This window comes from Ornithorhynchus anatinus, chromosome 1, assembly GCF_004115215.2.
Source record: "Ornithorhynchus anatinus isolate Pmale09 chromosome 1, mOrnAna1.pri.v4, whole genome shotgun sequence".
Classification (NCBI taxonomy): domain Eukaryota; kingdom Metazoa; phylum Chordata; class Mammalia; order Monotremata; family Ornithorhynchidae; genus Ornithorhynchus; species Ornithorhynchus anatinus.
Window position 1 is genome coordinate 41,025,289 of NC_041728.1, and position 25,281 is coordinate 41,050,569.

The window sequence follows — 25,281 nt, forward strand, 5'->3', positions numbered from 1 at the left end:
TTGGGACAACTGGACATTTTTTTCCAGAGTAGAGATTACCTATCAAGGAACCATTGATAACACTTCTCCAAACTCTAGGATGTCTCGAAAGCTCTTGCATGAAAGAGATCTTTTTATAAAAAAGTCATAAGACATTTGTTCATTATTTTTGTCACTGCTAAAAATGGGGTGCCTTTACACATCTGTGGTTTTACTACAGAGACTTTTAACAGGATGGTGTGCTTCCTACACTCCTACAATATGGGTCTGATTATTTTTATGATACTCTGCACACCTATGTTTTTCCCCTCTACATGCTCATTGTTTCTTTATCTCTACCATACTTCATTCATTCATTCAATCATATTTATTGAGAGCTTACTGTGTGCAGACCCCTGTACTAAGCACTTGGGAAGCACAATCGCAGGTCCTTCCACTGTCCCTGGACTTTCAAATTTCATTTGCAAATTAAAAAAGAATCATATCTACTTAAAAAGATATTTAAAGAGACTTATTTTTTAGAGAGAATCAGGGGGGACACATTCTCTTATAATGATAATAGTAATGATGGTATTTGTAACCGCTTATTATGAGCCAAACTCTGTTTTTGTGCCAATACTGGTTCTTTCTAAAAAGTTAATGTGGTGAAGTGTTTAGTTTCACTCCTTGCTGCCTTGGGATCTTTTCTCTGCCCAAGAAAACATCATGTCTTCCTTGAGTGGGTCTTGGCCCACATCAATCCAATTTTGACTAGGCTGATAACTGGCTAAAAGGAAAAAACTATTCTCAGTCCAGATGTCAATTTGCTGATTTGGGAAGTCAAGGCAGTTTTAATCAAGTGCAACAGGGAACTTCCCCTCTGAAAAATTTAAAGAAGCTGTGCTGCCTCACGTAACAATAGGGCTGTTGAGATATTCTAGGATACAAGCCAAATATAGGCAGAATATATCAAATGAAGGCTATGAAAGGGTTCCTCCTCTCTGCCTACAACCCAGGCTGTACACTTTGCTCCTCTATCACCAGTCTACTTACTGTACCTCGATCTCATCTCTCTCGCCAAGGACTCTCGGCTCACATCCTCCCTCTAACCTGGAACTCCCTTATCTGATGGGCCTCAACTCTTCCCATCCTCAAAGCCCTACTAAAATCACATTTCCTCCAACAAGCCTTGCCTAAACTCTAGTTTTCTCACCCTATTTGCCCTCCTTTGGATCTGTGGCCCCTTAAGCACTTAAGCACCCCATTCCCAGAGGACTTATATTCATACCCTGATTCTCTGCTGCTTCCCCTATCTGCAATTCATTTTAATGCCTATTTCCCCATGTAGACTCTAAGCTCCTTGTGGGCAGAAATTGTGACTACCCACTCTGCTGTACTGTACTTGATCAAACACTTACTCTGTACTCAGTAAGCATTCATTGACTGATTGGAGGATGTTTTAATCTACCCTCAACGGGTGGATTTTTTTGCCCAATAGCAATGCCTCCCGATATGAGAAATCTAAGTGTTAGGTCTGAAGCATAACTAAATGGTTTCAGAAAATTGGCAACCTCAGAAATGACCACCATCCCACCCACCAAAAGGCCTTCTTTCTACAGGCAGCAGCTCTGGAAGTGGTGACTTATTTTAAAAGGCATTTATAGAATAACTCAATTAGCATTAATTGGCTCATTTATTCCTAATATAAACTTTCCAGCATTACCACAGTCTAATGAGGAAACTGAGGCCCAGAGGTTAAGTGGCTTGCCAAAGGTCACAGAAGAAAAGTCAGGCGGGGGGAGCCAGAAGATTGCAAACCCTGTACTTTAGTCTGGAACTTGGCCCATAGTGTGAAATGAAATACGTTGTTTCCAGCAACTCTATAGAAGTAACAGCCACTATCCACGGGCATATTTGTTCTCTTCCCTGCCTACCTCGGGAGAGGTAGGAAAACCAAGATAGTTCGAGGAGTATACTTCATGGCAAAACCCTGCTCAATCTGATAAGAGCAAGCAATCCAGAGTTAGGCTTCGGCAAACATTAAAATGATAAAAGGAAACCTCCCTACCCTCCCAAAGACTTGTCTTTTCTCAGAGCAACTTGAAAATTTCCCATACACAATTTTAACATCAGTATAACGACTAAAGGACTTTCTTTGGTGGCAAACTACTTATCAGCCGCGTATCACTGTATGAGCCAGGTTTTTGTTTGCTTTTCATTTAAACCCAGCAATGAATCAGGACAGGAAATGACACCACCACAGCGTTTCCCACCTGCCAACTCCCTATTACCACAGATTCTCCAGGACCCTTAGTTATGAGACAGTTTAGCACAAATACACTGCTTTAAATCCAGCAGAAAACAGGAGAAAAACCTGCTTTACTGAGGTTGGTGACAGCAAGCATATACTTGAGGGTTGTTACTCACAGCCCTCTGGCATATGACTAACCTTTGTTCCCATGCTATTGATTTAGTAGATGTCACATACTTAAGTTTCAGGCAATAAATGGAGAGAACTTTGCAAAGAGATTTTCATAATCTCCTGGGATTCCTCCAATTTGAATCTAAATAAGTCTATGTATACACACATGATATATATTATCTATGGCACCCGAACTGAAAATATCTTGCCAGCAAGTAAAAAGTGTGGTTCAATGTGGCAGGTGATTAGAAAACCTGAACAGAGGATTTTTGGCCGAAGGATTCAACAAACCCTTAACAAAAAACACACAACTGTTACTGCTTTGTCCCAGTTAGTGCTTTTAATTGGTTCCACACAAATAGTTTATTAAGCAAAAAACTACCAAAATATAGTTTCCCCACATAACTGAAAGTGCACAATTGTGTTCCCAAGATACAAAAATTGACCAAAATATTGACCAAAATGAAAAGCACAATAAATAGTAACACGACCAGACAATGCAAATGTGTATAATGAAATATTTTGAACCAGATGGTTTTTTTTTTTTTTTTAGGTAAATGCCTAATTTTCAAAGGCTTTCTCTGGTACATCCTATGAAGCAATCAAATACTTTAGGCTCACATACTAGAAAGCTATCATCTATGCTAAATAGATCTCCCTGCGATCTAATGCTACATTCAAATTGACTTCAACCTCTGAAATATTTCGACTGCTTTGAATACAAAAGAGAAGGGTGGGGTTCAGAACCAAAGTAAACTTTGCAAGGGGCAGTATTATCTATAGCAGTATTGGGAAAGCCCATAAAAACCAGAGGTGGCCATACATAACAAATACTCAATAACAAAGCTAACTGCAATATTATTAGCAGTCTGTGGAAAACGGGAACAGAAGCAAAAGTACAAATCTTTAACAGAGGACTCCTTAAAAGGCTTTAGAGCCAGGGCCAGCACTTAGTGAGAGGGGCCTCTGGATTTAATCCAATTACTACTGGAATTCTAGGCTCACCCTGCATACCCCACAAGCTATCACATCAAGTATTTTACATGAAACTGGGGAGAGTTTTATGAATCGACAAAACCGCTAATCCCCAATATCTTAAATGCACTAAAAAACAGTGTTACTAATTGTCCTAAGAGGCTGTGTTATTTTAGTAATTACCAGGAAGGTCTCAGTTGACCACATCATGACGGAAACTAGAAACAAAGTGCTTCCAGGAATCCTTATTAGCACAATCTGTTCAATTTCCTCCTTTTGTGTGAGATATTTAAACAAATAGGGGGGCTGACATACACAAGGCCCATCCTTACTGTCATAGGTCCCGTGCCTGGAAATCAGCTCATGAAGAAGCCGTGCAGAGAAACTCTAAAGTAAGGCGAATGGGTGAATGCTAACCACACCAATTCACGCCCCAAATCCCTGAATTAAACGACCCAATTTTCTTCTCATTTCCTTTCCCAGACCTCTGACATTGGAAAATTCATTCCCAAAAGCCTGAATTAAAAATATCTTCACAGCAAGTAAAAAATTTGGTTCAGTGTGGCAGGTGAGTAGAAAAGAGAGGATATGGGGCTGAAGGATTCAACAAGCTCTTAACAAAAAACATACAACCTTACTGCTTTGCCCCAATTAGTACTCTTAATTGGTTTCATGCAAAAAGATTATTAAGCAAAAGACTACTAAAATATAGTTCTGTATGCTCGTTATGGGCAGGGATCGGGTCTGCTAACTCTCTCGTAGTGCACTCTCCCAAGCACTTAGTACAATGTTGTACACATAGTAAGCGCTCAAATACAATCAATTTTGTGGTTCTCACATACATACATTCAATTATAGTAGAGCACAAGGCATCACTATACTTGTAAAACTGGGGAGCCTTGAGTTTTCAACCCAAACTTCCCAAAAGAACTCAGTTGCTCTTCGAACCTCAGTACGGCTTTGGCTTTGCTGCAACATCCAATGGCTCCGCCAAATCAGTGGCATTTACTGAGCACTTACTGAGTGCAAAGGACTCAGGAGGATACAGCAGAACCAAGACCTCCAAGATTAGTGACCTCCAGGAGCTTACAACCCAAATAAACTCTGAGAACTCCGCTAGCCTGTCAGTTCCTTGTGGACAGAGACCGTGGCACTTTGTTATTCTGTATTTCCCCAGGCCCCACATAGTACAGTGTACCAAGCGGGTGCTCAATAAATGTTATTACGAATACTCCTCATAACTATTCCAAATCTCTATAAAATGGAAGAGGCTTAAGTCTCCGCATTTCTATTAAGGCCAAACTGCCAGTAGAGACTATAGTGTTGCTGAAGTCAAGGAAAGGTTCAACAGACAATGTTTACTGCGAGGCCAAATTTGCTCCAAGAGACATTGCTCATTTGATTTGGAGCAAAAGCCATTTGTGGCCATAAGCAATGTTCAGAGTCAAACATTAAAATGATTTACAGTCGTTTCCTGGCAGACTAATGCCTTTTTGCTTTATTTAATGTTTTCTTTAATTCCCTGATGTCTGAGCTTTTCCTCTAGTTCCAACATGCAATCCTTTCATTTTCCCGGCATATGGAAAAGCCTACGCAACCCCTTTATCTGGACAAATGAGGAAACTTAAAAAGCAGTTCCTCAACACACTTCTATTTGAGGAACCTGAGAACTGTCTGTCCTTGTTACCTTTTGTTCTTCTCTTTCTGTTGCATGGTGACACTTTTCAATCCTCCAATGTCTCAAGAAATCTCGGAGGTATCCAAAGAGTGTGAGTACACCGTACCCTACGTATGTCAGTACGGCAACCAACATTGGGGTTTCTTCGAAGGCTTCGTTAAAAGGTCTTTTATATAGTCCTCCATTTTGGGTAACATGATGAACCTAGGACCAAAATGAAAACCCAATTAGAGTTTGTGGCTTACTTCCATTCCAAAAAGAAAAGAGATTTCCTGTTCAAGAGCAAAGCCAGCCATACCATTAACGCTTTCTTAGATGGCGAATTGACTCTTTTGTTTGATACCGGGCTGTTAAAAATGAGTAAAACCAAATCAATCGATGGTAATAGCTGAGCGCTTACAGTGTGCAGAACACTGTACTAAGCACTTGGAGTACAATACAGAAGAATCTTAGACATGTTCTCTGCCCTCAAAGAGTTAGTCTAGTCTAGAGGGGGAGACAGACATCAAAATAAATTACCACTGTGTATATAAGCGCTGGGGGACTGAGGGGGAATACCAATTGCTTAAGGGGCACAGGGCATGTAGAAAGGAAAGTAAGCAGGGGAGAGCCACTTGGAAGAGTTGTGGTCTTAATAAGGCTTTGAAGGTGGGGAGAATGACAGGCTGTCTTGTGAAGGAGGAGGGAATTCCAGGCCACAGGGAGGATGTGGGCAAGGGGTTGGCGGTGAGAGAAAGGAGATCACGGTACAGCAAGTAGGTTGGCATTAGAGTAATTCTAGTTTCTGATACGACCAACACAAACATTTTGAGGTCTCTACCACATGTGAGACTGATCATCCAAGGAGAATCCCTCACAAATGATATGCCTGCCCTACGTACATGAAAGGCGGAACAAAGAGTAAATTCACTCTTTAGAAAGTACAACGTTAAGAGCTTTAATTCATTGTCATAATCGATCACAAGTCATCTGATGCCTAACTAGCCCAGCTTCTGCTCCCTTTCATCTTTCCCTCTGACACTTCTCAGTTCTCCAACACAAAGATTACAAGAATCTCCTTAGCTTCTGCTGTCAGAGATGGCAGTGAAAGGAGCATAACTCTTGCACCTTTTTGGCCTCTCCTGATGAAAGGGCAAAGAGAAAAAGGAAGTGAGATCAAGCAAAGGGAAGAAGGGAAAGTTATCACAAAGCAGACCATCAGCCTCCAAAACTTGACTTAAAGGTCAGGTCTTTCCTGTGGTGGGATGGGAACATTTTGCATGCCCAGTTCCACCAAAACTCAAGTTTCCACGACACCTTTTTTCTGATTGTTAGGGAGTCTTCAACGAATAATGCAAGTTTGCTGGGCTGCTGGTGTCCTTTGGTGTCAGAAGAGAAGCAGCGGTGGTTTAGTGGAGAGAGCACGGGACTGGGAATCAGAAGGCCCTGGGTTCTAATTTTGACTGTGCTACTTGTTTGCTGTGTGACCTTGGACAAGTCACTTGGCTTCTCTGTGCCTCAGTTACCTCAACTGGAAAAATGGGGGTTAAGGTGGGACGGGGGACTCTGTCCATCCTGATTAGTTAGTATCTAACCCTGTGCTTAGTACAGTGCTTGGCACACATTAAGCGCTTAAATACCATTTTTAAAAAAGGCAGTTTGTATATATTCGGTGGATGGAAGCGTGTGGTGTCTGGCCGGATGAGTACTTCAGCACAAGGAGTTTTCCAAGAACGCAGCTCTTGCATTGCAGGAGAACTGGGTGTACTTCATTTGTCCATATGAAAGGCTCATGCAGTTTTTGTTTTTTTTAATGCAGGGGCAGAACACAAAACCAACTTGCCATTGTTTTCTACTTTGGGATTACACTAAAATAAGTAGGTGACTTGGGTATTCTTGAACAAATAACTGATCCTGAGCCAGTCCAAATGAATTCCCACCCATTAGGAAAGAGAACAGGATGGCCTCAGCGAGGACAAGCGGAACTAGGGGAGGTATTTCGGGAGGAACCAGGTACATCAAACAGTTCTTTGTACCAGGAGGTGTCCTGGGCCCCTTAAAATCAGTACCTCTCCCACTGCTGGTTCCTGGTTTCCCTGGACAGAACTCTTGGGAGCTTGGATGGGGGTGGTGGAGGAAGAGTGGGGAGAGATTGTTTGAGAAAGAGAAGCTCCTTTTCCTAGGTCGCTGCTCCTTGGTTCAGGTGGCTGCTCTCAGCACTGTTCTGGGACTCCTCCAAGGTCACTGGACTCCTTTTCCAAGATCACATTCCCTGAGCCTCAACTTCCTCCGCTCCCCCACCATAAAAAGTTTTGCAGCTCTTGCCAAAAGTGCCGGATCACAGGTTCCTGGGCTGGGCCCATGCAAACAGTACACCACGGGCCCCAGTGCAGAAAACGTCAGGACAAACAAAGAAAGCTGGCAGGTCAGGCAGAAGGTTTTGATTAGTCAGACTTGATTCCACCTGGCTGTAATGAAGCCTAGAAAATCAGCACTGACCCCTTAGACCAAGGCCTAAAACAAGCCAACGGGTTCTTATGAAAATCAAATGGTGGGTTAAAGAAAAGAAAGTATCAGAACTAAGGCAGAGTTAACGTGCATCAATACTCGCTTTCTTTTCCTTTCTGTTACTTGGATGTTTGCATTTCCGTGAGAGTCAAAGAGTTTATCTGTGGATTTTCTGCTAAATAATATGGGGAAGCATAAAAGGAGAAGACAGCTCAGGGAAGTGTGGCACTGGAAAAACAAATCAAGACCACAGAGTACATCTGGGGGCCCACTGACTTTTGAATGCTATGTTCGGGATGAAGAATGAAACATGAACATAAATATAATATATAATCTTCCTTGGTTGGGGTCTCTGCCGGAGCAAAGTTAGCCCTTGAGCCTTTGGGCAGAAGTCTTATAGTGAGCCAGAATTCGCCATCAGATCCGTAACAGTACAGCTAAGATCAAGTTGGCAACATTTGAAGATCCAAAGGCCAGGCAGATAAACAACTGGAACGGGACCCAGCATCCGAAAAAAACAAATGAGAATCATTTGTTGGGACGAAGCAAAATATTTACAGTGAAATGACAGGTTTAGGTTGTACGAAAAAGCATTCCAATAATCTCTTAAAACAGCACTGTTATAACTTTTTGGAAAATGGACAAAGGGCATCTCAAAATCCGAGCCAAAGTTCCCTTTAGCTGTAGGAATGTTTTAAAACTACTCCCACAACTGGACGTACTACTAAAAAACTAAACAGCATGTGGGGTTTAAGTGAGCTCCAGGCAACTGATGTGCAGCAGATTTATATTTCAGGAATGCAGTGGGTGGATCACTTTACAAGATATCTATGTTGATTTGAGACACACCCAAACGGGGCTACAGAAGTTCATAGAGTTGAACTGTTGGCAAATGAGGAAGTTGAAAATTATCAGCGTGCTCTAAACGCAGTAGGATGGAGCTAAAGCCTCATTAAGAAGAATATGGTTTTTTTCAGGAGGTGATGATACATACATAAATTCTAAGTTGCACTTGAAAAATTTTATAATAGAAGAAAAATTAGAGACTGGTGGGTTTGTTTCCATAGAACTGGAAATTCTGGACGAGCCCATGTTAGATGATAGGGACACAACCAACACTCAAACTGACCACCAAATAAAAATAAAATTGATGGTATGGACATCATACCATTAAAATTGATGGTATGGACAATGATAAAGACACTTCTCTCTTCAACGGACAAAAGCAGCCAGAGGGCTCCCAGCACAGACCTGGATTCCAATATTCACCTCAGCTGCTTCCGGTTCCCTGCCAGGCAAATTAGCCCCAGTGAATCAGAAGGGTGAGCCAAGTGTCGTGGGTTGTTCTTTGGCTCCCTGCGGGCCTAAAGAAGGTCCGATGCCATACTAACCCGTCGGGTTGGGATTCGTACCAGTCCCACCCGTGGCTCTCTGGGGAGCGGCTCCCTGGAGCCGCGGGGTTGGCTCGACCCCTCCCCGTGCCCACATCATCAAGATTCAAGGAGTCCTGGGAATACCAGCCCAACTGGATCGCCAAGATAACTGGGACTTAGGTTCTGCTGAGGCACTCGCTGACAAGAGTCAGGTTCAGGTGAAAGCAGGCTGACTCAAGCCGACAGCCTAATTTCGGCTTTTGGGGTCGCGGTGTACACAAGGACCCAAAGATACGGTGAAACCAGATCAACTCTGAAAGACATCTCCATAAACATCAAACTTTTGTGATGTTGGGGTCAGCACACATGGGAGCAGGTGTGAAGTCAGCCTTTCCGTGGATCAGAAGAGAAATCAAAATCAGAACCATCAAGTCTTCAGTTCTACCAGGCCAAGCTTCAATCTCCTCCTGATTCAAACACCCTCTCCTGGTTTCAAGTGGGTAATGGTTTAGATTTAGCTAGAAAAGAAGGATGGGCCTGGCACGTCCCTTAGTAAACAACTAGACTTCCCCTGTCAGCCCTACATCTCTTTCCAGAAGACGACTGCTCAGAGGACCTCAGAGTTCTCTGGTTTGAGATCTGCCACTGTCCAGAAAGTATCAGACTGAAAATGTTGAGTTATGATTTCATTAAAATGAGACGAAGGAAAATGGCTCTGAGCCCACTTAGTAATGAATAAGAAAGGCAGATTAAAGTGTCTGTGATTTAACACCTCACTTCTTACATGGAAAAGACCAGATTAACAGTACCACGGCTGTCTTAGCTTTGAGATGACATGAGAGAGCCAAATTGACTGAGAATTGCTTAAAGAAAGAAAATTTTACCCAGAATTTCTCATAAAAGTAACCTCAGGTCAGCTCGCTTGAGGCAATCTTGCTGCCTAGCACAGTTATAAAAGCAAAATTATAAACAGACCATGGTCAAGTTGTGTATAGCTGCATATCCCATCCTAGGGCAGGAAAATCTAAACAGACACATCTGGACAGCTTTTGTCAGCTGTCTAAAGACACGCCTTGTAAGCAAAAAGATCTGAACGCAACTTCCCTGCCCTAGTTTCCACTTCATATGCTTTTGAGAGGAAACCAATTCCAACAAGAAAAATATTTTTCTCACTTGAGCCAGACTGGGCAGTGATGTTCCTGACACCGACTGAAAAGGGCAGACATATGGTTTTGGGAAAAAAGAAAATCTAGCCACAGGTCCAAGTCCTCCTTCTTGCCAAATCCAATGGCTCCTACTCCATTCTAATCCTCCTTGACCTCTCTGCTGCCTTTGACACTGTCGACCATCCCCTCCTCCTCCATACCTTATCTCACCTGGGCTTCACGGACTCTGTCCTCTCCTGGTTCTCCTCTTACCTCTCTGGCTGGTCATTCTCGGTCTCCTTCGCTGGAGCCTCCTCCCCCTCCCATCCTTTAACCGTTGGAGTTCCTCAAGGGTCAGTTCTTGGCCCTCTTCTGTTCTCCATTTACACTCACTCCCTCGGTGAACTCATTCGCTCTCACGGCTTTGACTACCATCTCTACGCAGATGACACGCAGATCTACATCTCCGCCCCATCCTCTCCCCCTCCCTTCAGGCTCGCATCTCCTCCTGCCTCCGGGACGTCTCCACCTGGATGTCGGCCCGCCACCTAAAACTCAACATGAGCGAGACTGAGCTCCTCATCTTCCCTCCCAAACCCGGTCCTCTCCCAGACTTCTCTATCACCGTCGATGGCACGACCATCCTTCCCGTCTCTCGGGCCCGCAATCTCGGTGTCATCCTTGACTCGTCTCTCTCGTTCACTCCACACATCCTATCCGTTACCAAGACCTGCCGGTTTCACCTCTACAATATCGCCAAGATCCGCCCTTTCCTCTCCACCCAAACGGCTACCTTACTGTTACGGGCTCTCGTTATATCCCTGCTAGACTACTGTGTCAGCCTTCTCTCTGACCTCCCTTCCTCCTCTCTCGCCCTGCTCCGGTCTATTCTTCACTCCGCTGCCCAGCTCATCTTCCTGCAGAAATGCTCTGGGCCTGTCACTCCCCTTCTTTAACAACTCCAGTGGTTGCCTATCGACCTCCGCTCCAAACAAAAACTCCTCACTCTAGGCTTCGAGGCTCTCCATCACCTTGCCCCTTCCTACCTCTCCTCCTTTCTCTCTTTCTACCGCCCACCCCGCACGCTCCGCTCCTCTGCCGCCCACCTCCTCACCGTCCCTCGGTCTCGCCTATCCCGCCGTCGACCCCTGGGTCACGTCCTCCCGCGGTCCTGGAACGCCCTCCCTCCTCACCTCCGCCAAACTGATTCTCTTTCCCTCTTCAAAACCCTACTTAAAACTCACCTTCTTCAAGAGGCGTTCCCAGACTGAGCTCCTCTTCTCCCTCTACTCCCTCTGCCATCCCCCCTTTACCTCTCCGCAGCTAAACCCTCTTTTTCCCCTTTTCCCTCTGCTCCTCCACCTCTCCCTTCCCATCCCCACAGCACTGTACTCGTCCGCTCAACTGTATATATTTTCGTTACCCTATTTATTTTGTTAATGAATTGTACATCGCCTCGATTCTATTTAGTTGCCATTGTTTTTACAAGATGTTCTTCCCCTTGACTCTATTTATTGCCATTGTTCTTGTCTGTCCATCTCCCCCGATTAGACTATAAGCCCATCAAACGGCAGGGACTGTCTCTATGTGTTGCCGACTTGTTCATCCCAAGCGCTTAGTACAGTGCTCTGCACATAGTAAGCGCTCAATAAATACTATTGAATAAATACTATTGAAAGAGAAGTGCAATCCATTTCACTGAACTTAAAGCCTCCAAAGAAACACAAATAAGAGGATGAGAAACATTGGAAATTGATCGGCAATCTGCAAGCCTATCCATCCACCCCTCCTCAATAAAAACATGCTGGGGCTTCAGAGATCCACTCTCTTTAATCCAGAGTTTTATAAAAAAAAAAAAAAAACAGAAAGGAACAGAACATGAGTGAGAGAAAACAAGCATTAATTGATGGAGAATCAAAGCAAGATATACTTGAAGTATAACAAGGAATTGATTACTTTGGGGACAAAGAAATAAGTCTTCCTTCTCACCTCTACACCTAAATAAGTTAAAAAGGGCCTATTCACCTACATTTCCCATTTCAGTCATTAACATCACCACCCTTTCTGTCTCAGAAGCCCACAATCTTGGTGTTACCCTGGACTCCCCACTAATCTGTCCATTCTCAAATTCAATTCGCTGATAAATCCCGCCAGTTCTTCCTACAGGGCATCTCCCAGATCTTGCCCTCAACAGCGGATCCAAGCTCTGCTCTGAGGCCTGACTTGCGACTGCATCAGCCTCCTTGCTGGTTTCCTCCACTACAGTGCATGCTGGCTGTTCCAAGAAGATGACCCACGTGGCACTTGGCCCACTTCTCTTCACCCCTCAAAACGTTTTTCCACCCGCAAACAAAAATCCCTCCCACTCAACATTAACTCACCGACCTCCACCCATCCTACCTATCTGCTCTCTTCACCGGCTATCCCCCAGCTTGCCATCTTCACTTAGTAGTAATAATAATAATAATAATAATAATAATGTTGGTATTTGTTAAGCACTTACAATGTGCTGAGCACTGTTCTAAGACTTTAAGCCCCATGTGGGACAACCTGACTACCTTGTATCTACCTCAGCACTTAGAACAGTTGGCACATAGTAAGTGCTTAACAAATACCATTGTTATCATTATTATTATTATTAAGCAGGGAGGCCTAGTAGAAAGAGCACAGACCTGGATGTCAGAGGAGCTGGTACTAATCCCAGCTCTGCTACTTTCCTGCTGTGCAATCTTGGGCAAGTCAATTAACTTCTCTGTGTCTCAGTTCCCTCATCTGCAAAATGGGGATTCAATACTTCCTTCCTACTTAGACTGCGAACCTCAAGGGGAACCTGATTATCTTGTATCCACCCTGGCCCTTAAAATGGCTCTTGGCATATTGTAAGATTTTAGCAAATACCACAACTGTTTGCAGTGACTGGTGCTGTTTTTGAGTATTTCTCTTGCTCTCACTTGACTTAATCCTAAAGACTTTGCTCAAGGAAAGCCTTTTCTAATAGACTGGCTTGGAGTGGGGTTACTTACACCAACAGTTCTGCATTTACTTTTATTTCGCATCCTGTAAGATGTGCTTCATTGGTCTTTAAATTGTTTGCCCTCTCTGCTACTTCCAAAGATCCCTTTTTTTAAGCAGGCAAGCTTCAAAGAACACAGGGTTCACACTTTTCTTTTTACAGGCAATTTTGTTGTTCAGTGAAATACACTAATTATATAAAGCATTGATGCTTTCGGGATAGGTTACCTCAGTTTCCTTCAACAGTTTAGCTTCAGATAGTCTCCTTTCACAGATGATTAATTTAACATTTGTTAAACACTCACAGTACACAAGGCATCAAAAAAAGTCACAGTCTGTAGTCTCAAGACCCTTAAGCTCCTTGTGGGCAGGGAATTGGCTCTCCCAAGTGCTAAGTACAGTGCTCTGCACACATTAAACACTCAATACCAGGCTCTCCCAAGTGCTAAGTATGGTGCTCTGCACACAGTAAACACTCAATACCACTGATTAAGATAAGAGAGAGATGTTCACATAGTATGAAAAGGTGTGTTTTCCCCAAAACAGGGGTTTTCTCAGATGGGATACGTCTCCCCCAACAACTCAAAGTCCATCCACAAACCCTTTCAAATCCTTCAAGGAGGGAAAACAGGAACAAGTATTGGGCAATTGACCCAAGATCACAAAGGTGGTCATTGGCTGAGGCCAAACTGGAACCCAGGTGTCCTTCCTTCCACTCCTCAGCAAAGCCAACTGTAAAAAGGCAGGAAATCATTTACGACTCTTGTTCTGAGTGATAATTCTGAAAATCTCTGTGTATAAACTACCTTCAAATCAAATTTACTCTCAGAACTGAACAATCTACTAAATATATACTATATGGCTATGAGAACCAACATTCACTCTCCAAGGTTCCTCACAGCTTAAGAACAACTTCAGAAGATCTTGTCTTACAGAAAACATGGCAAATTCTGTACTCAGGTCACCTGAAAGTTTTAAAAATACTCTGACAACAAAAATGCAGAGACTGGAAATCAGTTTACAAAATGCTGAATTGTGGCATTCTAGATGGTAGTCAAGAGTATGGTTAAAAAAAAAAAAAGTCACAGCTGTAGTGGAAAACTAAACATTACTCAGTGACAGCTAAGAGTACATTTTGGTACTATCTAATTGGTTTTTACAACTTCTTGCTCTTTAATAAGGTTAGAGCTATCTTCATATTAATGTCCTCTTAAACCACCTGTATAAAACTTACACTGAATAAGTGAGAAAAGCTATGAATGATTTTCACAGATTCGCTGGCTTTCAGGGAGGTTCTTTTAGAATTTCTTGGATTCTGTCTGCTAAGTTCCAGAGAGCCACTGTGATGTTCTGGGTTCATCAAGCTAGCTCCCTTTCCCAGAAAAAGGAATTTTCTGGAAACTAGTTTTTTTCATAACACAAGTTAGTTGGCTCTCCTTCAGTGGTATTTACTGAGCACTTACTTTGTGAACAGTATGGTACTAGGCCCTTGGGAGAGTACAGTGAAGGGCATCTAGAATAAAAGCTCATGTTTTTTTCCAATCTGAAAACAGGAGGGGACCTATTTTAGAAACAAACCACTTTTCCGGTACAAAACCAGACTTCAGCAGCAAAGACCTGTATTAAACTTTACAATGAAGTCACAACATAACACTCTTGCTGCTGAGTTGGCAAGCAGGGGGTGATTGGATATTATCCTCCCTATTTATTTTCTGGAGAATACGCAATTTCTACCCACAAAGATCTTACGATCAAACACAGAATTCATCATAACTGATGACACTTTCTTTGGCATCTACTCCAAATAGATTACCATTATAAACTAACACGAATTGTCATTACTGAGTCAGAGGAATGTTCTATCCAGTCCAACGTGCTCTCCCTAACAGGGAAAAAAGATGCTGAGAGAAACAATCCAGTTACTTCTTCTGATATCTATCTTCTTGGTGGCTAGGGATATGTCTTTTAACATCTCTAACTTTTCCTCTTTTCACCTAGCCATAGGTTGAGGTGCTTTTATGCTCAAACCCACCCAAAACCTTCTTAAAGTTGAGCCCACTAAAAAGTCCATCCAAAACTGAAATCCAGCTGTTGTTTGGTGAATGAAGGATTCACTGAGAAAAGTCTGACAGACATACAAACAATGCCCAAAGGTATTTACTTTGGTCATGGGTTCTAATCCGGGCTCCACCACTTGTCTGCAGTGTGACACTGGGGAAGTCACTTAACTTCTCTGTGCCTCAATTATCTCATCTGTAAAAAAAAATGATGATTAAGAGTGTGAGCCCAAGGTGGGACAGGGACTGTGTTCAACCTGATGAACTTGTATTTTCTCCAGCACTTAGAACAGTGCTTGGCAAATAGTAAGTGCTTAGCAAGTACCTTTTTTTTTAATTTTTAAAAACCATACCAACTCTAGATTATGAATTATCTATTTATATTAATGCCTCCCTCCCCCTCTAAACTATAAACTCACTGTGGGCAGAGAACCTGTCTACCAACTCTGTTGTACTCTCCCAAGCGCTAAGTACAGTGCTCTACAACCAGTAAGCGCTTAATAAATACCACTGACTGATCGATTACCAGGCACAAAGGAAAAGGATTTCATTTTGCTACCTAAAATTGAAACATGATTTGAATCCAACACTCCTACTCTGACCACGACAGTACTTGGCTCCAGACACTTGAAAGGGTCCAAATGTCTGCCAAATACACTTAAAACCAACCTTCCTGGCAAAAACAGTTAGCTTGGTGACACTGTGGGCAGGGACTGTCTCTTATTTGTTGCTGAATGGTAATTCCCAAACTCACTGCAGGCAGAGAAGCTGTCTACCAACTCTGCTGTACTCTCCCAAGCTCTCAGTACAGTGCTCTGCACACAGTGGGCGCTCAATAAATATGATGGAATGAATTTGCCCCTACCCTCAGTGAATGTGGTGGGCCAACTCCAGCCTACTAGAGGTCATACTCCAGCCCCCCGCCCCGCCCTGCAAGGGACACCCTGTAAAAGGGCTGCTGATTCCCAGCCCACAGCCCCCTCCACCTACCACCTTGGCTCAGAAGCCCCACCCTTCACAAGACTTGGTTTTTGGCCCTCTCCTGGCCTCAAACTTCAACAAGTGGCCAGCTCCTCAAAGAGCTTGCCTATCCCTGCTTTAAGACAATGATGATGCCCAAATACACAAAATATATAAAATGCAGATCTCTGGACCATGAGAAAAATACATCTCCCATAAGGAATATCAAAGCACTGGTACAGGGGTAGGAGTAAATGCATTTTGAGGGTTGATGAGGAGAGGAGACTCACGAGAACTGAATATTTAGTGGGGGGGGGTCAAGTAATGGAGAATTCAGGAAGGAAATATGCACAGACCTGGAGGTGTATTTCCATTAACTCCCAAAGAAGCGCTTTTCAATGGGTCAGGGTGTCAGGAATAAAAGGTCATTCACTTACTGAAGGAGAAAGTTTTGAGAACTCTCCATGAAATAAAGAATTAGAGGGACGGGAAAGGGGAATGAAGAGAAAGAGCTGGATCTGGAAGGTTGAGACCACGAAGGCTCAAAACTTCCATTTCCCCCTCGTCCTCGGAGGGGAACTTCTGAGCAGAGGATCGGCTCCGCGGCATGAACCGAAACGGACTGCTGGACGGTCTGACTGCAGGGGTTAGAGCATCCAGACTTACGTAAGGCCAGGAAAACCAACACGCTAACGGCAGCAGTGGGAGGGGTGGAGGAAGACCTAAAAGGAGACAGAAACGGCATCAATCCTGTTCCCAGTCACTACGGGAAGGAAACCAGAGGCATCCTCGGAGATCGGAACTTGCCATCGGCTTCCCGTGTCTTTCTCCCGGACCAAAAGAACACATCTGCAGGACTAGGGAAAAAGATATAACCTGCTCTGAATCAGTTAAAAAGGAAATGCAGTGAGAGTTGATATGCTTCTATGAGGACATTGACTATTTTGCAAGGTTGGTAAACACCAGATAGGGCAGAAAATGCATTTCTCCACAGGTTTTATTGCCATTGTTCTTGTCTGTCCGTCTCCCCCGATTAGACTGTAAGCCCGTCAAACGGCAGGGACTGTCTCTATCTGTTGCCGACTTGTTCATTCCAAGCGCTTAGTACAGTGCTCTGCACATAGTAAGCGCTCAATAAATACTACTGAATGAATGAATGAAAGGTCCTGAGAAGGCATGACATCTGCTCCCTCCCTCCTACAAGTGCTATCTGTAAAAGTGACTCATTTCCTACTTCCATCCTGTGCCGGAGTTGATTGCCTGTTGTGAAATATTCCTATTTCCTGGAAAAATACGCCTTTCCTGCCAAGGAATTAAATAATGAACTATTACAAGGACATCAAAATTTAAAGTCTGTCTCAGGAAGGAAAGCGATGAAAAATGAACCTACCAGTATATTTTGTAGCAGAAGAAAGGTTTCATTTTCCAGCTTACCTAGATGTCAAATTGAGGGTTGTACATTCTCTGAAGAATGTTTGCTCCCCACAACTCCATCTCCCTCTACCCCACCAAAGCCTACATGATGAAAGCTGTTCTCTGTTGTGCGGGATGACGGTAACTGCTCCAGCAGCTTCTGCAAACTGCACAAATACAGTTTTAGGTCACTGGCAAATAAAACTGGGCATGACTGGTTTGGGATTGATTTCTGAGTTGAACTATTCCTAGCTGTCTCAGCCTTTAGCATCCGGTGCCTCTTGAAAATAATCTCAGGGAACATAGGCAGAGAAGCAGCATGGTGTAGTGGATAGAGTACGGGCCTGGGAGTCAGAAGGTCATGGGTTCCAATCCTGGTTCCACAACTCATCTGCTGTGTGACCTTGGGTAAATTGCTTCATTTCTCATCTGTAAATGGGATTGAGACTGTGAGCCCTAGGTGGGACAGGGACTATGTCCAACCTGATTTGCTTGTATCTACCCCAGTGCTGAGCACAGTGCCAGGCACATAGTAAGCGTTTAACAAATACCACAATTATTATTTATATAAGCTGACAGCATTGAAACCTTCAGAAATTGTGGTCTTTGGTCTAACCTTTCACCGGGCCTCACGTTGGCAGAACCTAGCAGGCCCCTTGTGGGACTGAACCTCAAGAGCTCAGGATGGTAGAGCTTAGAGCTGCATCAGATTTGGGAGCGGTCTTTCCCGGGAAATATTATTCCCCCATCATTCTTGGCTACGGTCTGTACTCTCTAGGGCTTTAAAAAAATGTCCGACAGCTACTTGAATGAGGCCTCAGAGAGGCCGGAAGCACAGGATACCAGTGAGTTTTACATTTAAAAGCTTCCTGAATCTTCCACAGATCCATGACAGTCTTAAAGGTCAGGGCCAATACATATGAATAAAAGTTACCTGCTGAAGTGATGAGAGCCTGGCAATTCTCAGACGCCCTCGGGAACCCAAGATTCTATTTATCTTGAGGATGTCTTTTTGTTGTGTTTTGCTGTCTGTCTCCCCCGTTTAGACTGTGAGCCCGTCACTGGGCAGGGCCTGTCTTTATCTGTTGCTGAATTGTCCATTCCAAGAGCTTAGTACAGTGCTCTGCGCATAGTAAGCGCTCAATAAATACCACTGAATGAATGAATTGAACCCCCACTATATTGACAGGCCACAAAACACCAGAGCCATAAATTTGTGCTAAATTGTCTCCATCTACCCTTCTGGAATGTCTCTACATTTTTCTTTCTTGGATTTCTCCTGAGGAGACCTGATGGACCTGAGGTCTTTCCAAAGGAGCTGAGCTAGGCTAGCCAATTGCCCAAACTCCACGCGGCTTAGCGGTAATTTCACTTATTCTCTTCGCCTGGAAAAGTTTATCTGGAGGGGATGCATAATTGTCTTTAATAGAACGTGGGGTTGGCCTTTCTGTGGAGGAGTGGGGCAGATGAAGCCATACCACAGTCAGAGCCCCGTATTCTCAAGACTAACTCTGGAAACCCTTATCTTGGCCATGGTGCCCAAAAGACAGCTTAGAACCTGTCAGATCCCTTTCTTTACTGACAGTCTCCCTTGGCGCCCCTTAGATAACTCCATACAATCTGGGATCCTTCAAACCTAGTAAACAGGTGCGAATTTCCGCAAGGGGACAGACACTCTAGCAAAAGTCTTTGTGTTTTTCAATAATCCCACCTCAGGAGTTTAAAGCTGCTACAACACTTTATTGTAATCATCATCACGGTGTTTGTTAGGCACTGTTTGTTTGTTAGGCACTGTTTCGAGCACTGTTCTAAGCTCTGGGGTAGACATGAGTAAATCAGGTTGGACATAGACCCTGTGTCACATGGGACTCACAAACTAAGCAGGAGTCAGTCAATCGTATTTATTACGAGTTTACTGTGTGTAGAGCACTGTACTAAGAGCTTCGGAGAGTACAATACAACAATAAACAGACATATTCCCTGCCCACAAGGAGTTTACAGTCTAGAGGTGGTGGAGACAGACAGACATTAAGATAAATAAATGGAATTACAGATATGTACATTAAGTGCTGTAAGGCTGGGATGAATAAAGGGAGCAAGTCAGGGTGACTCAGGAGAGAGGGAGAGGAGAGGGCTTAGTCAGAGAAGGCCTCTAGGAGGGAGAATAGGGAGGGAATCCCAATTTTGTAAACTGAGGCTCAGAGAAGTGATTTGCGCAAGGTCTCGAAGCAGACAAGTGGCGGACTAGGGATTTGACTCCTCTGACTCCCTGGTCTAGGCTCTTCCAACTAGACCACACTATTGCTAGCCCTGGGGCCTTGCTAAACCTGAAAGCAGACCTGCTGGCAGTTCTGCTTTCTGACCTCTCCCCTCCCTCCCTAACCCCTCTCATGCTCTTTCCCCAGTGGAAACAAAAGGCCAAGAGCGATGAAGCAACTGCCCCTTCCTCTGCCATTCACTCTCCACCTGTTCTCTTTCAAGATCCCTTCGCAACAAGTGGGCCAGAGACCCATGAGTAGTCTTTGGGGGATTCAAATAATAGTAATCACCATTATAATATTTGTTAAGAACTATGTGCTGAGCATTGTACTAAGTACTGGGGTAGATACAAGATAATCAGGTCCCACATGGGGCTCACAGTCTAAGAAGGAGGGAGAACAGGTATTAAATCTCCATTTTATAGAAGAGGGGAATGAGGCACAGGGAAGTGAAGTGACTTGCCCAAGGTCACACAGCAGGCACGTGGTGGAGCCGGGATTGGAACCCAGGCCCTCTGACTCCCAGGCTCTGCTCTTTCCACTAGGCCATGCTGCTTCCCCTCTTGCACATCCCCACTGGGGAGTACTAGTGCTTAATACTGTGCCTGGCATAGTACACGCTTAAGGAATGCCATTTAAATATCAAGCTTCATGCTGAGTGAAGATTAGCCCTCCCGGCTACAGGCAAAGGCCCCAAGATTTAGGTCCATGCCGGGCTCGAGAACAGAGGATGGTGGTCATCCAAACTCCGGCTCTTCTGGGGAAAAAACCAAAGGAATGGATTAAAATGCAGTTCAGAGAGGCTCAGCTGAGGCGTGAAGAAGAATTTCCTGATGGTGATACTGAAGAACATTGGAAAGTGCTAAAGAGGTTGATGACCCCTATCTTTTACACACATACTTTATATACACTATTAAGCACTGACTCAGCCCCTGGTCTTTTATTCTAGAATCTGTCTCCCCCCTCTCCACCTCACCAGACAGTAAACCCCTTAAAGGGGAGGGGTCATGGTTGTTACCTCTACTGCATTTTCCCAAGTACTCAGCCCAGGGTTCTGCTCCCAGTAGGTGTTCAATCAATCCAATTAACTGATTGGAGGTTCGTAAAAACAGAATTGACTGTCATACCTTCAGGGTTGATTTTTAAGGGCAGTCCTGCCTGAACCCAAGAGAACAGGTTGAATGATTTTCCAAGGTCTTATTAATCCTTTGCGATCCCGGGTTAGACTGAGTGAGAAGTTAAATAGATAAGTGTTTTAAAATGCTCTGAATAAAGGGTTCAAATGTCTTTCGGTTCATATTTTGTACATTCCAAGTTCTTCCTTAAATGCACACAAAATAGAGTCCAGTGGAGAAAGGAGGAAAAAATGAGAGACCACAAAGGGTTAATAGGATATTCCCTGTCCTCCTCACAGTCACCACCCTGGCGCTCATGCCAAGGAACAACCTCTTTTGCAAATACTCATCTCTGAATGAAGGCAGAGAGTCACCACTTTATTTCTCAATTTCTGAGCTTCTTCCATATTCAAATGCATCCTGAGCCTCTTCCTCTCTCCCATGACATTGCTTTTCTAACCCTGAACCATTTAATCCTAGCCTTTAAGCGTCATCTTCAACTTTTCACTCTTCCAACACATATCTTCTCCCCTTCCCCATCTTGAGAAATCGTTTGCATAGATTCTTTTACAGGGAGCTCCCATGTCTTCAGATACAGTCTACATGGTATATTTTGAAATGTTACCCCAACAATAGCCAAAAGGGAATAAAACGAATGCAATAATGGTCCAGTGTCTGCCTCAACCTGCCAGTTGGCTAATCAACACACTATGGTTGATTTTGTTTTTCAGAAGCCAAATAGAAATCCCCTCCCCTGGGATGTGAGAAGGCTGCCCAAGGCTGATCCTCCACTGAAACAAGCAGAGAAAAATCCATAGGCAGTAGCCTTCCTACTGACAGATTGAAGTTTTGAAAAGTTTCTGCTAGAAATGTGAAAGTACACCTTCTGAAAAGAGTAGGTAATCAGTAAATCCTGCTGGAAGTGATGATAGCTTCAGGGAAGAGTACAGCACACTTCAAAACAGACTTAAAGGAATGACAAAGCCCCCTTTCATCACCCACAGCTTTCCCCAACCTCTTTCTCATGGGTACCAAATAGAGTTTTAATACACACCCTTGGATTACTCTTAAAATTCTTTGTCATTCAGTACTGCTCTACCTCCTCTAGAGTGATAACCTTTGATCACATATCTTTCAGCAGAATTAAACAATCACGGCCAGATAAGTGGGGTACCTTGTCGGCCAGCCGCCGACCCCCCCCCCCCCCCGCTTACCCCCAGACTATTTCCCCGTGGAAACTTAATATACGCCTTGGGAATTCTAGGAAGTAGGCAAAACCACTAAAACAATGTACCTTCATCATGTAAATCACAGGCTACAGTGGAAAACTACCTTCCTACTAATTTCCTCTTTCCTTGGTTAAGAAACACTGCTTTGACATAACCGAAGCCCCATTAGGAATCAATCAATCCTAGGCGCTTGGGAGAATATAACAGAGTTGGCAGACCTGTTCCCCGCCCACAACGAGTTTACAGTCTAGAAGAAAACATGTAAAGTTTTTAGTCTGGTTTCATCCTAAAGCAAAGTTATTCTATATAGTACACAGTTCGATGGGAAACGAAATTCTTTCCACTGTTTAGAGCAACCGTTCTTTCTAAGAATTTTATCGACCTCCGTCTCGCATCCAATTATGAGAACTCTTGGCCCACCCCTACCCTGTGGGGAGGGAATCCTAGAGAAAACACAACTAATCCAAGCTCTTAACTCATCTTCCACCGAGAAGATGAGGCCCTTCAAAAGCAAAAACAAAATAGACCAGCTTGGAAGGACACGAACCTGGCTCCAACTTTAGAGGAAATCATCACTGTCGTTCAGACTAGGGAAGGATCCTCCCCACAGCTCTCAGAATTGACAGCATGCTACAGACATCTCCCAAACACAGAGATGTAGGTAGGCAGGGATCGCGTCTACCAACTCTACTGCTTGGCCCTCTCCAAAGCCCTCAGTACAATGCTCTGCACACGGTTAAGTGCTCAAAAACTACCAGTGAGTAACTGTCGTGCTCAGCCTGGTCTAAGGCTCTTCTGTAGGCTATTCGACAGCCAAGAATTATCACTCATTTTTCAAAAGAAACCGCATTAGGGCATAAAGGTGTAAACTGTGACCGAACCGTCAAGCACTGCACTTTCTGGTCTACTTTCACTGCAGGCAAAATCCTAACCGGAGTCCTCTGAAAAACGTTCCTAACAATGAACGCCTGCCTCCACAATGGATTTCAAGACAATGGACCTTGAACCTTTGGACCAGATCAGATAAGTGCAGGGGTTAACCTCCTCACCTCTTTCTGGTAGCAGGAGATGTCTGACACCATCAACAAGTCTTGACCCTGGAGGGGCTATAAAATGAGTTTGGTGGCCCTGAGAATTTATGGAGACTCTAAGGCAGCTCTGCGAGGATACCAGGATACGAGGCTGGTTGTAACAGCCGCAGTTGACTGTTAAACCCTGCGCCAATCAACTAACGGAGTAAATCGGGGTTGCGAAAGTCACCTTCCCCCTCTTCTTCAAAGTCATTCTTAAGAATGTAACAAGAGACCTGGAAGCGGGAGTCAATCGTATTTATTGAGCGCTCACTCCCTGCAGAGCGCTGTACTAAGTGTTTACAGTTCACCCCCAGTCCTTCAGGAAACTCTTCCACCTCAACTGAACAGTTACAGATCGCTCTTGAAACGATCAGTCGGGAGTCGCTACAAGGTGGCTGCCGATTCTTCCGCTGTCGAGGCAGCACGTGACTCGAAATGAGGATCGACTCAAACAACTCAAGAAAACTGGCACAGTCTCCGGAGGAAGTCAGGTCAGGGTGACGGTGGGACATCGACTTTTAGGTGAAGATGACATCGACTTTTAGGTGAAGATGACAGTCCCCCGGGGTAGATACGGAATCCCACCTATCCGGCTGTTAGCAGCAGGCCCGTTTGCTTCGTTAGCAGGTGTCTGTATTGAGTGCCCGCTACATGCAACGCACCGCACTGGAAGAGCACGAACATACACCAGACAAGTTCCCTGCCCGGAAGGAGCTTACACTCAAACTCAGTAATAACAGCTGACTTCCTGATCGGCACAGGATGACCACTCAGATGGTTTTCGAGATACAGAGCGAACAAGGTCTTGGAGTCACGGTTTGTGGCATCGCACCTTCAACAGGAAGGTTAAGGGGGAAAACCATTCGGGGAAAACAAAATAACCAAAGCAGTTGCTGTGTGGAGCCAGGGGGAAGAGGCCATCAACAATGAGAGCTGGAGACACATTTTTAAAATATATTATATATATATAAGGAAGCACACCCCAAGCAATGTGTAGCATAATAACGGACGGCTAGGAAACGGTTGTCAACAGACCGGCTTGGTGTGCGGCAACCAGGAAGGGGTGACTATTTTAGAGCAGAAACTTTGGGAAGAGTGTGATAACGAAAAAAGGAAAGCTGAAAATAGTGAGAGACTGCAGGCGGCAACAATGACCCTCCCGCGCGTGCAGAGTCGTTCACGCATCAGCCTCAACCACACCCGCGTACGCACGGATAAAAATCTCCCTGTCAGGAGCATCATCTTTAAACCTGAAAGTCAGCTCTGGGTACCCTGTAGTAGCTTGTCAAACAGCCCTCAGAGTGCGTAACGTCTCTTCCTCGCTCTCATTTTCTTCCAACATTGGCTAATCCCATTGCTAAACCCGATCCGGCGAGATGTGCTCTTTTCCACACTACATATCGAAAGGCAGCGTTCCAGCTACTCGGTGATTTGGAGGTTTCACGTTCTCCATTCGCTGCGTTTTAGGGTGCCACAGTGGCCCGTAAATTCCCACTTTGTCAACGACAGTTATAGACGGCACGCCAGTTCTTCTTCCAGGGGCTGTGCCGAGACCTCGTCTGCCGTCTCTTCTCGCTGTTTTACAATGAAGACCCTTGGGTGAGGCTGATGGTTACGATCAGGAAGTCAGATGACGCAACTCTGGCGAAACCAGGTTTCGGTACATACGGGGTTGTTCTTTAGTTCAGAGACCTCCTTTGACGGCAAGACTATCGGTGGCTATCCATCGCCGTGTTACAGGGAGAATCTCCTGCCCGCTTAAGTCCAAGAAGATGACGGAGTAAACGCTTTCACGTCCCGTGCGGCACCATCACTTGCCTGCCATATGATCTTGGCTAAGTCACTTAGCTTATTTATACCTCAGTTTTCTCATCTGTAAAACGGGGGTAAAAATTCCCTCTCTCCCTCCAACTGTGACTCCCTGCAGGGCAGGGACTGTGTCCCGTCAGATAAACCCATACCTTCCCCGGGCGATTAGCACAGTGCTTGGCATAGGTATGTACATACATTATTACACCAAAGACTGGGTACATTTCAATTGAAAACCACACCTATCACAGTTTCTGCTGAAGAAACTCAGTGACTTCTCCTTCCTTGAATTCTACCCGGTGAAGAAATTGAAACTT

The 25,281-nt window shown here is 44.4% G+C and overlaps 1 protein-coding gene across 1 annotated transcript in view; it reads right to left on the reverse strand.

Moving 5' to 3' along the window:
• Window positions 1–25,281, reverse strand: part of SPTLC2 (serine palmitoyltransferase long chain base subunit 2) — a 124,245-nt gene that overhangs the window by 94,966 nt on the left and 3,998 nt on the right. The window contains exon 2 of the mRNA XM_029059031.1: window positions 5,043–5,237. Within this exon, the coding sequence (XP_028914864.1) occupies window positions 5,043–5,237 (195 nt within the window). The remainder of the gene's footprint in view (window positions 1–5,042; window positions 5,238–25,281) is intronic.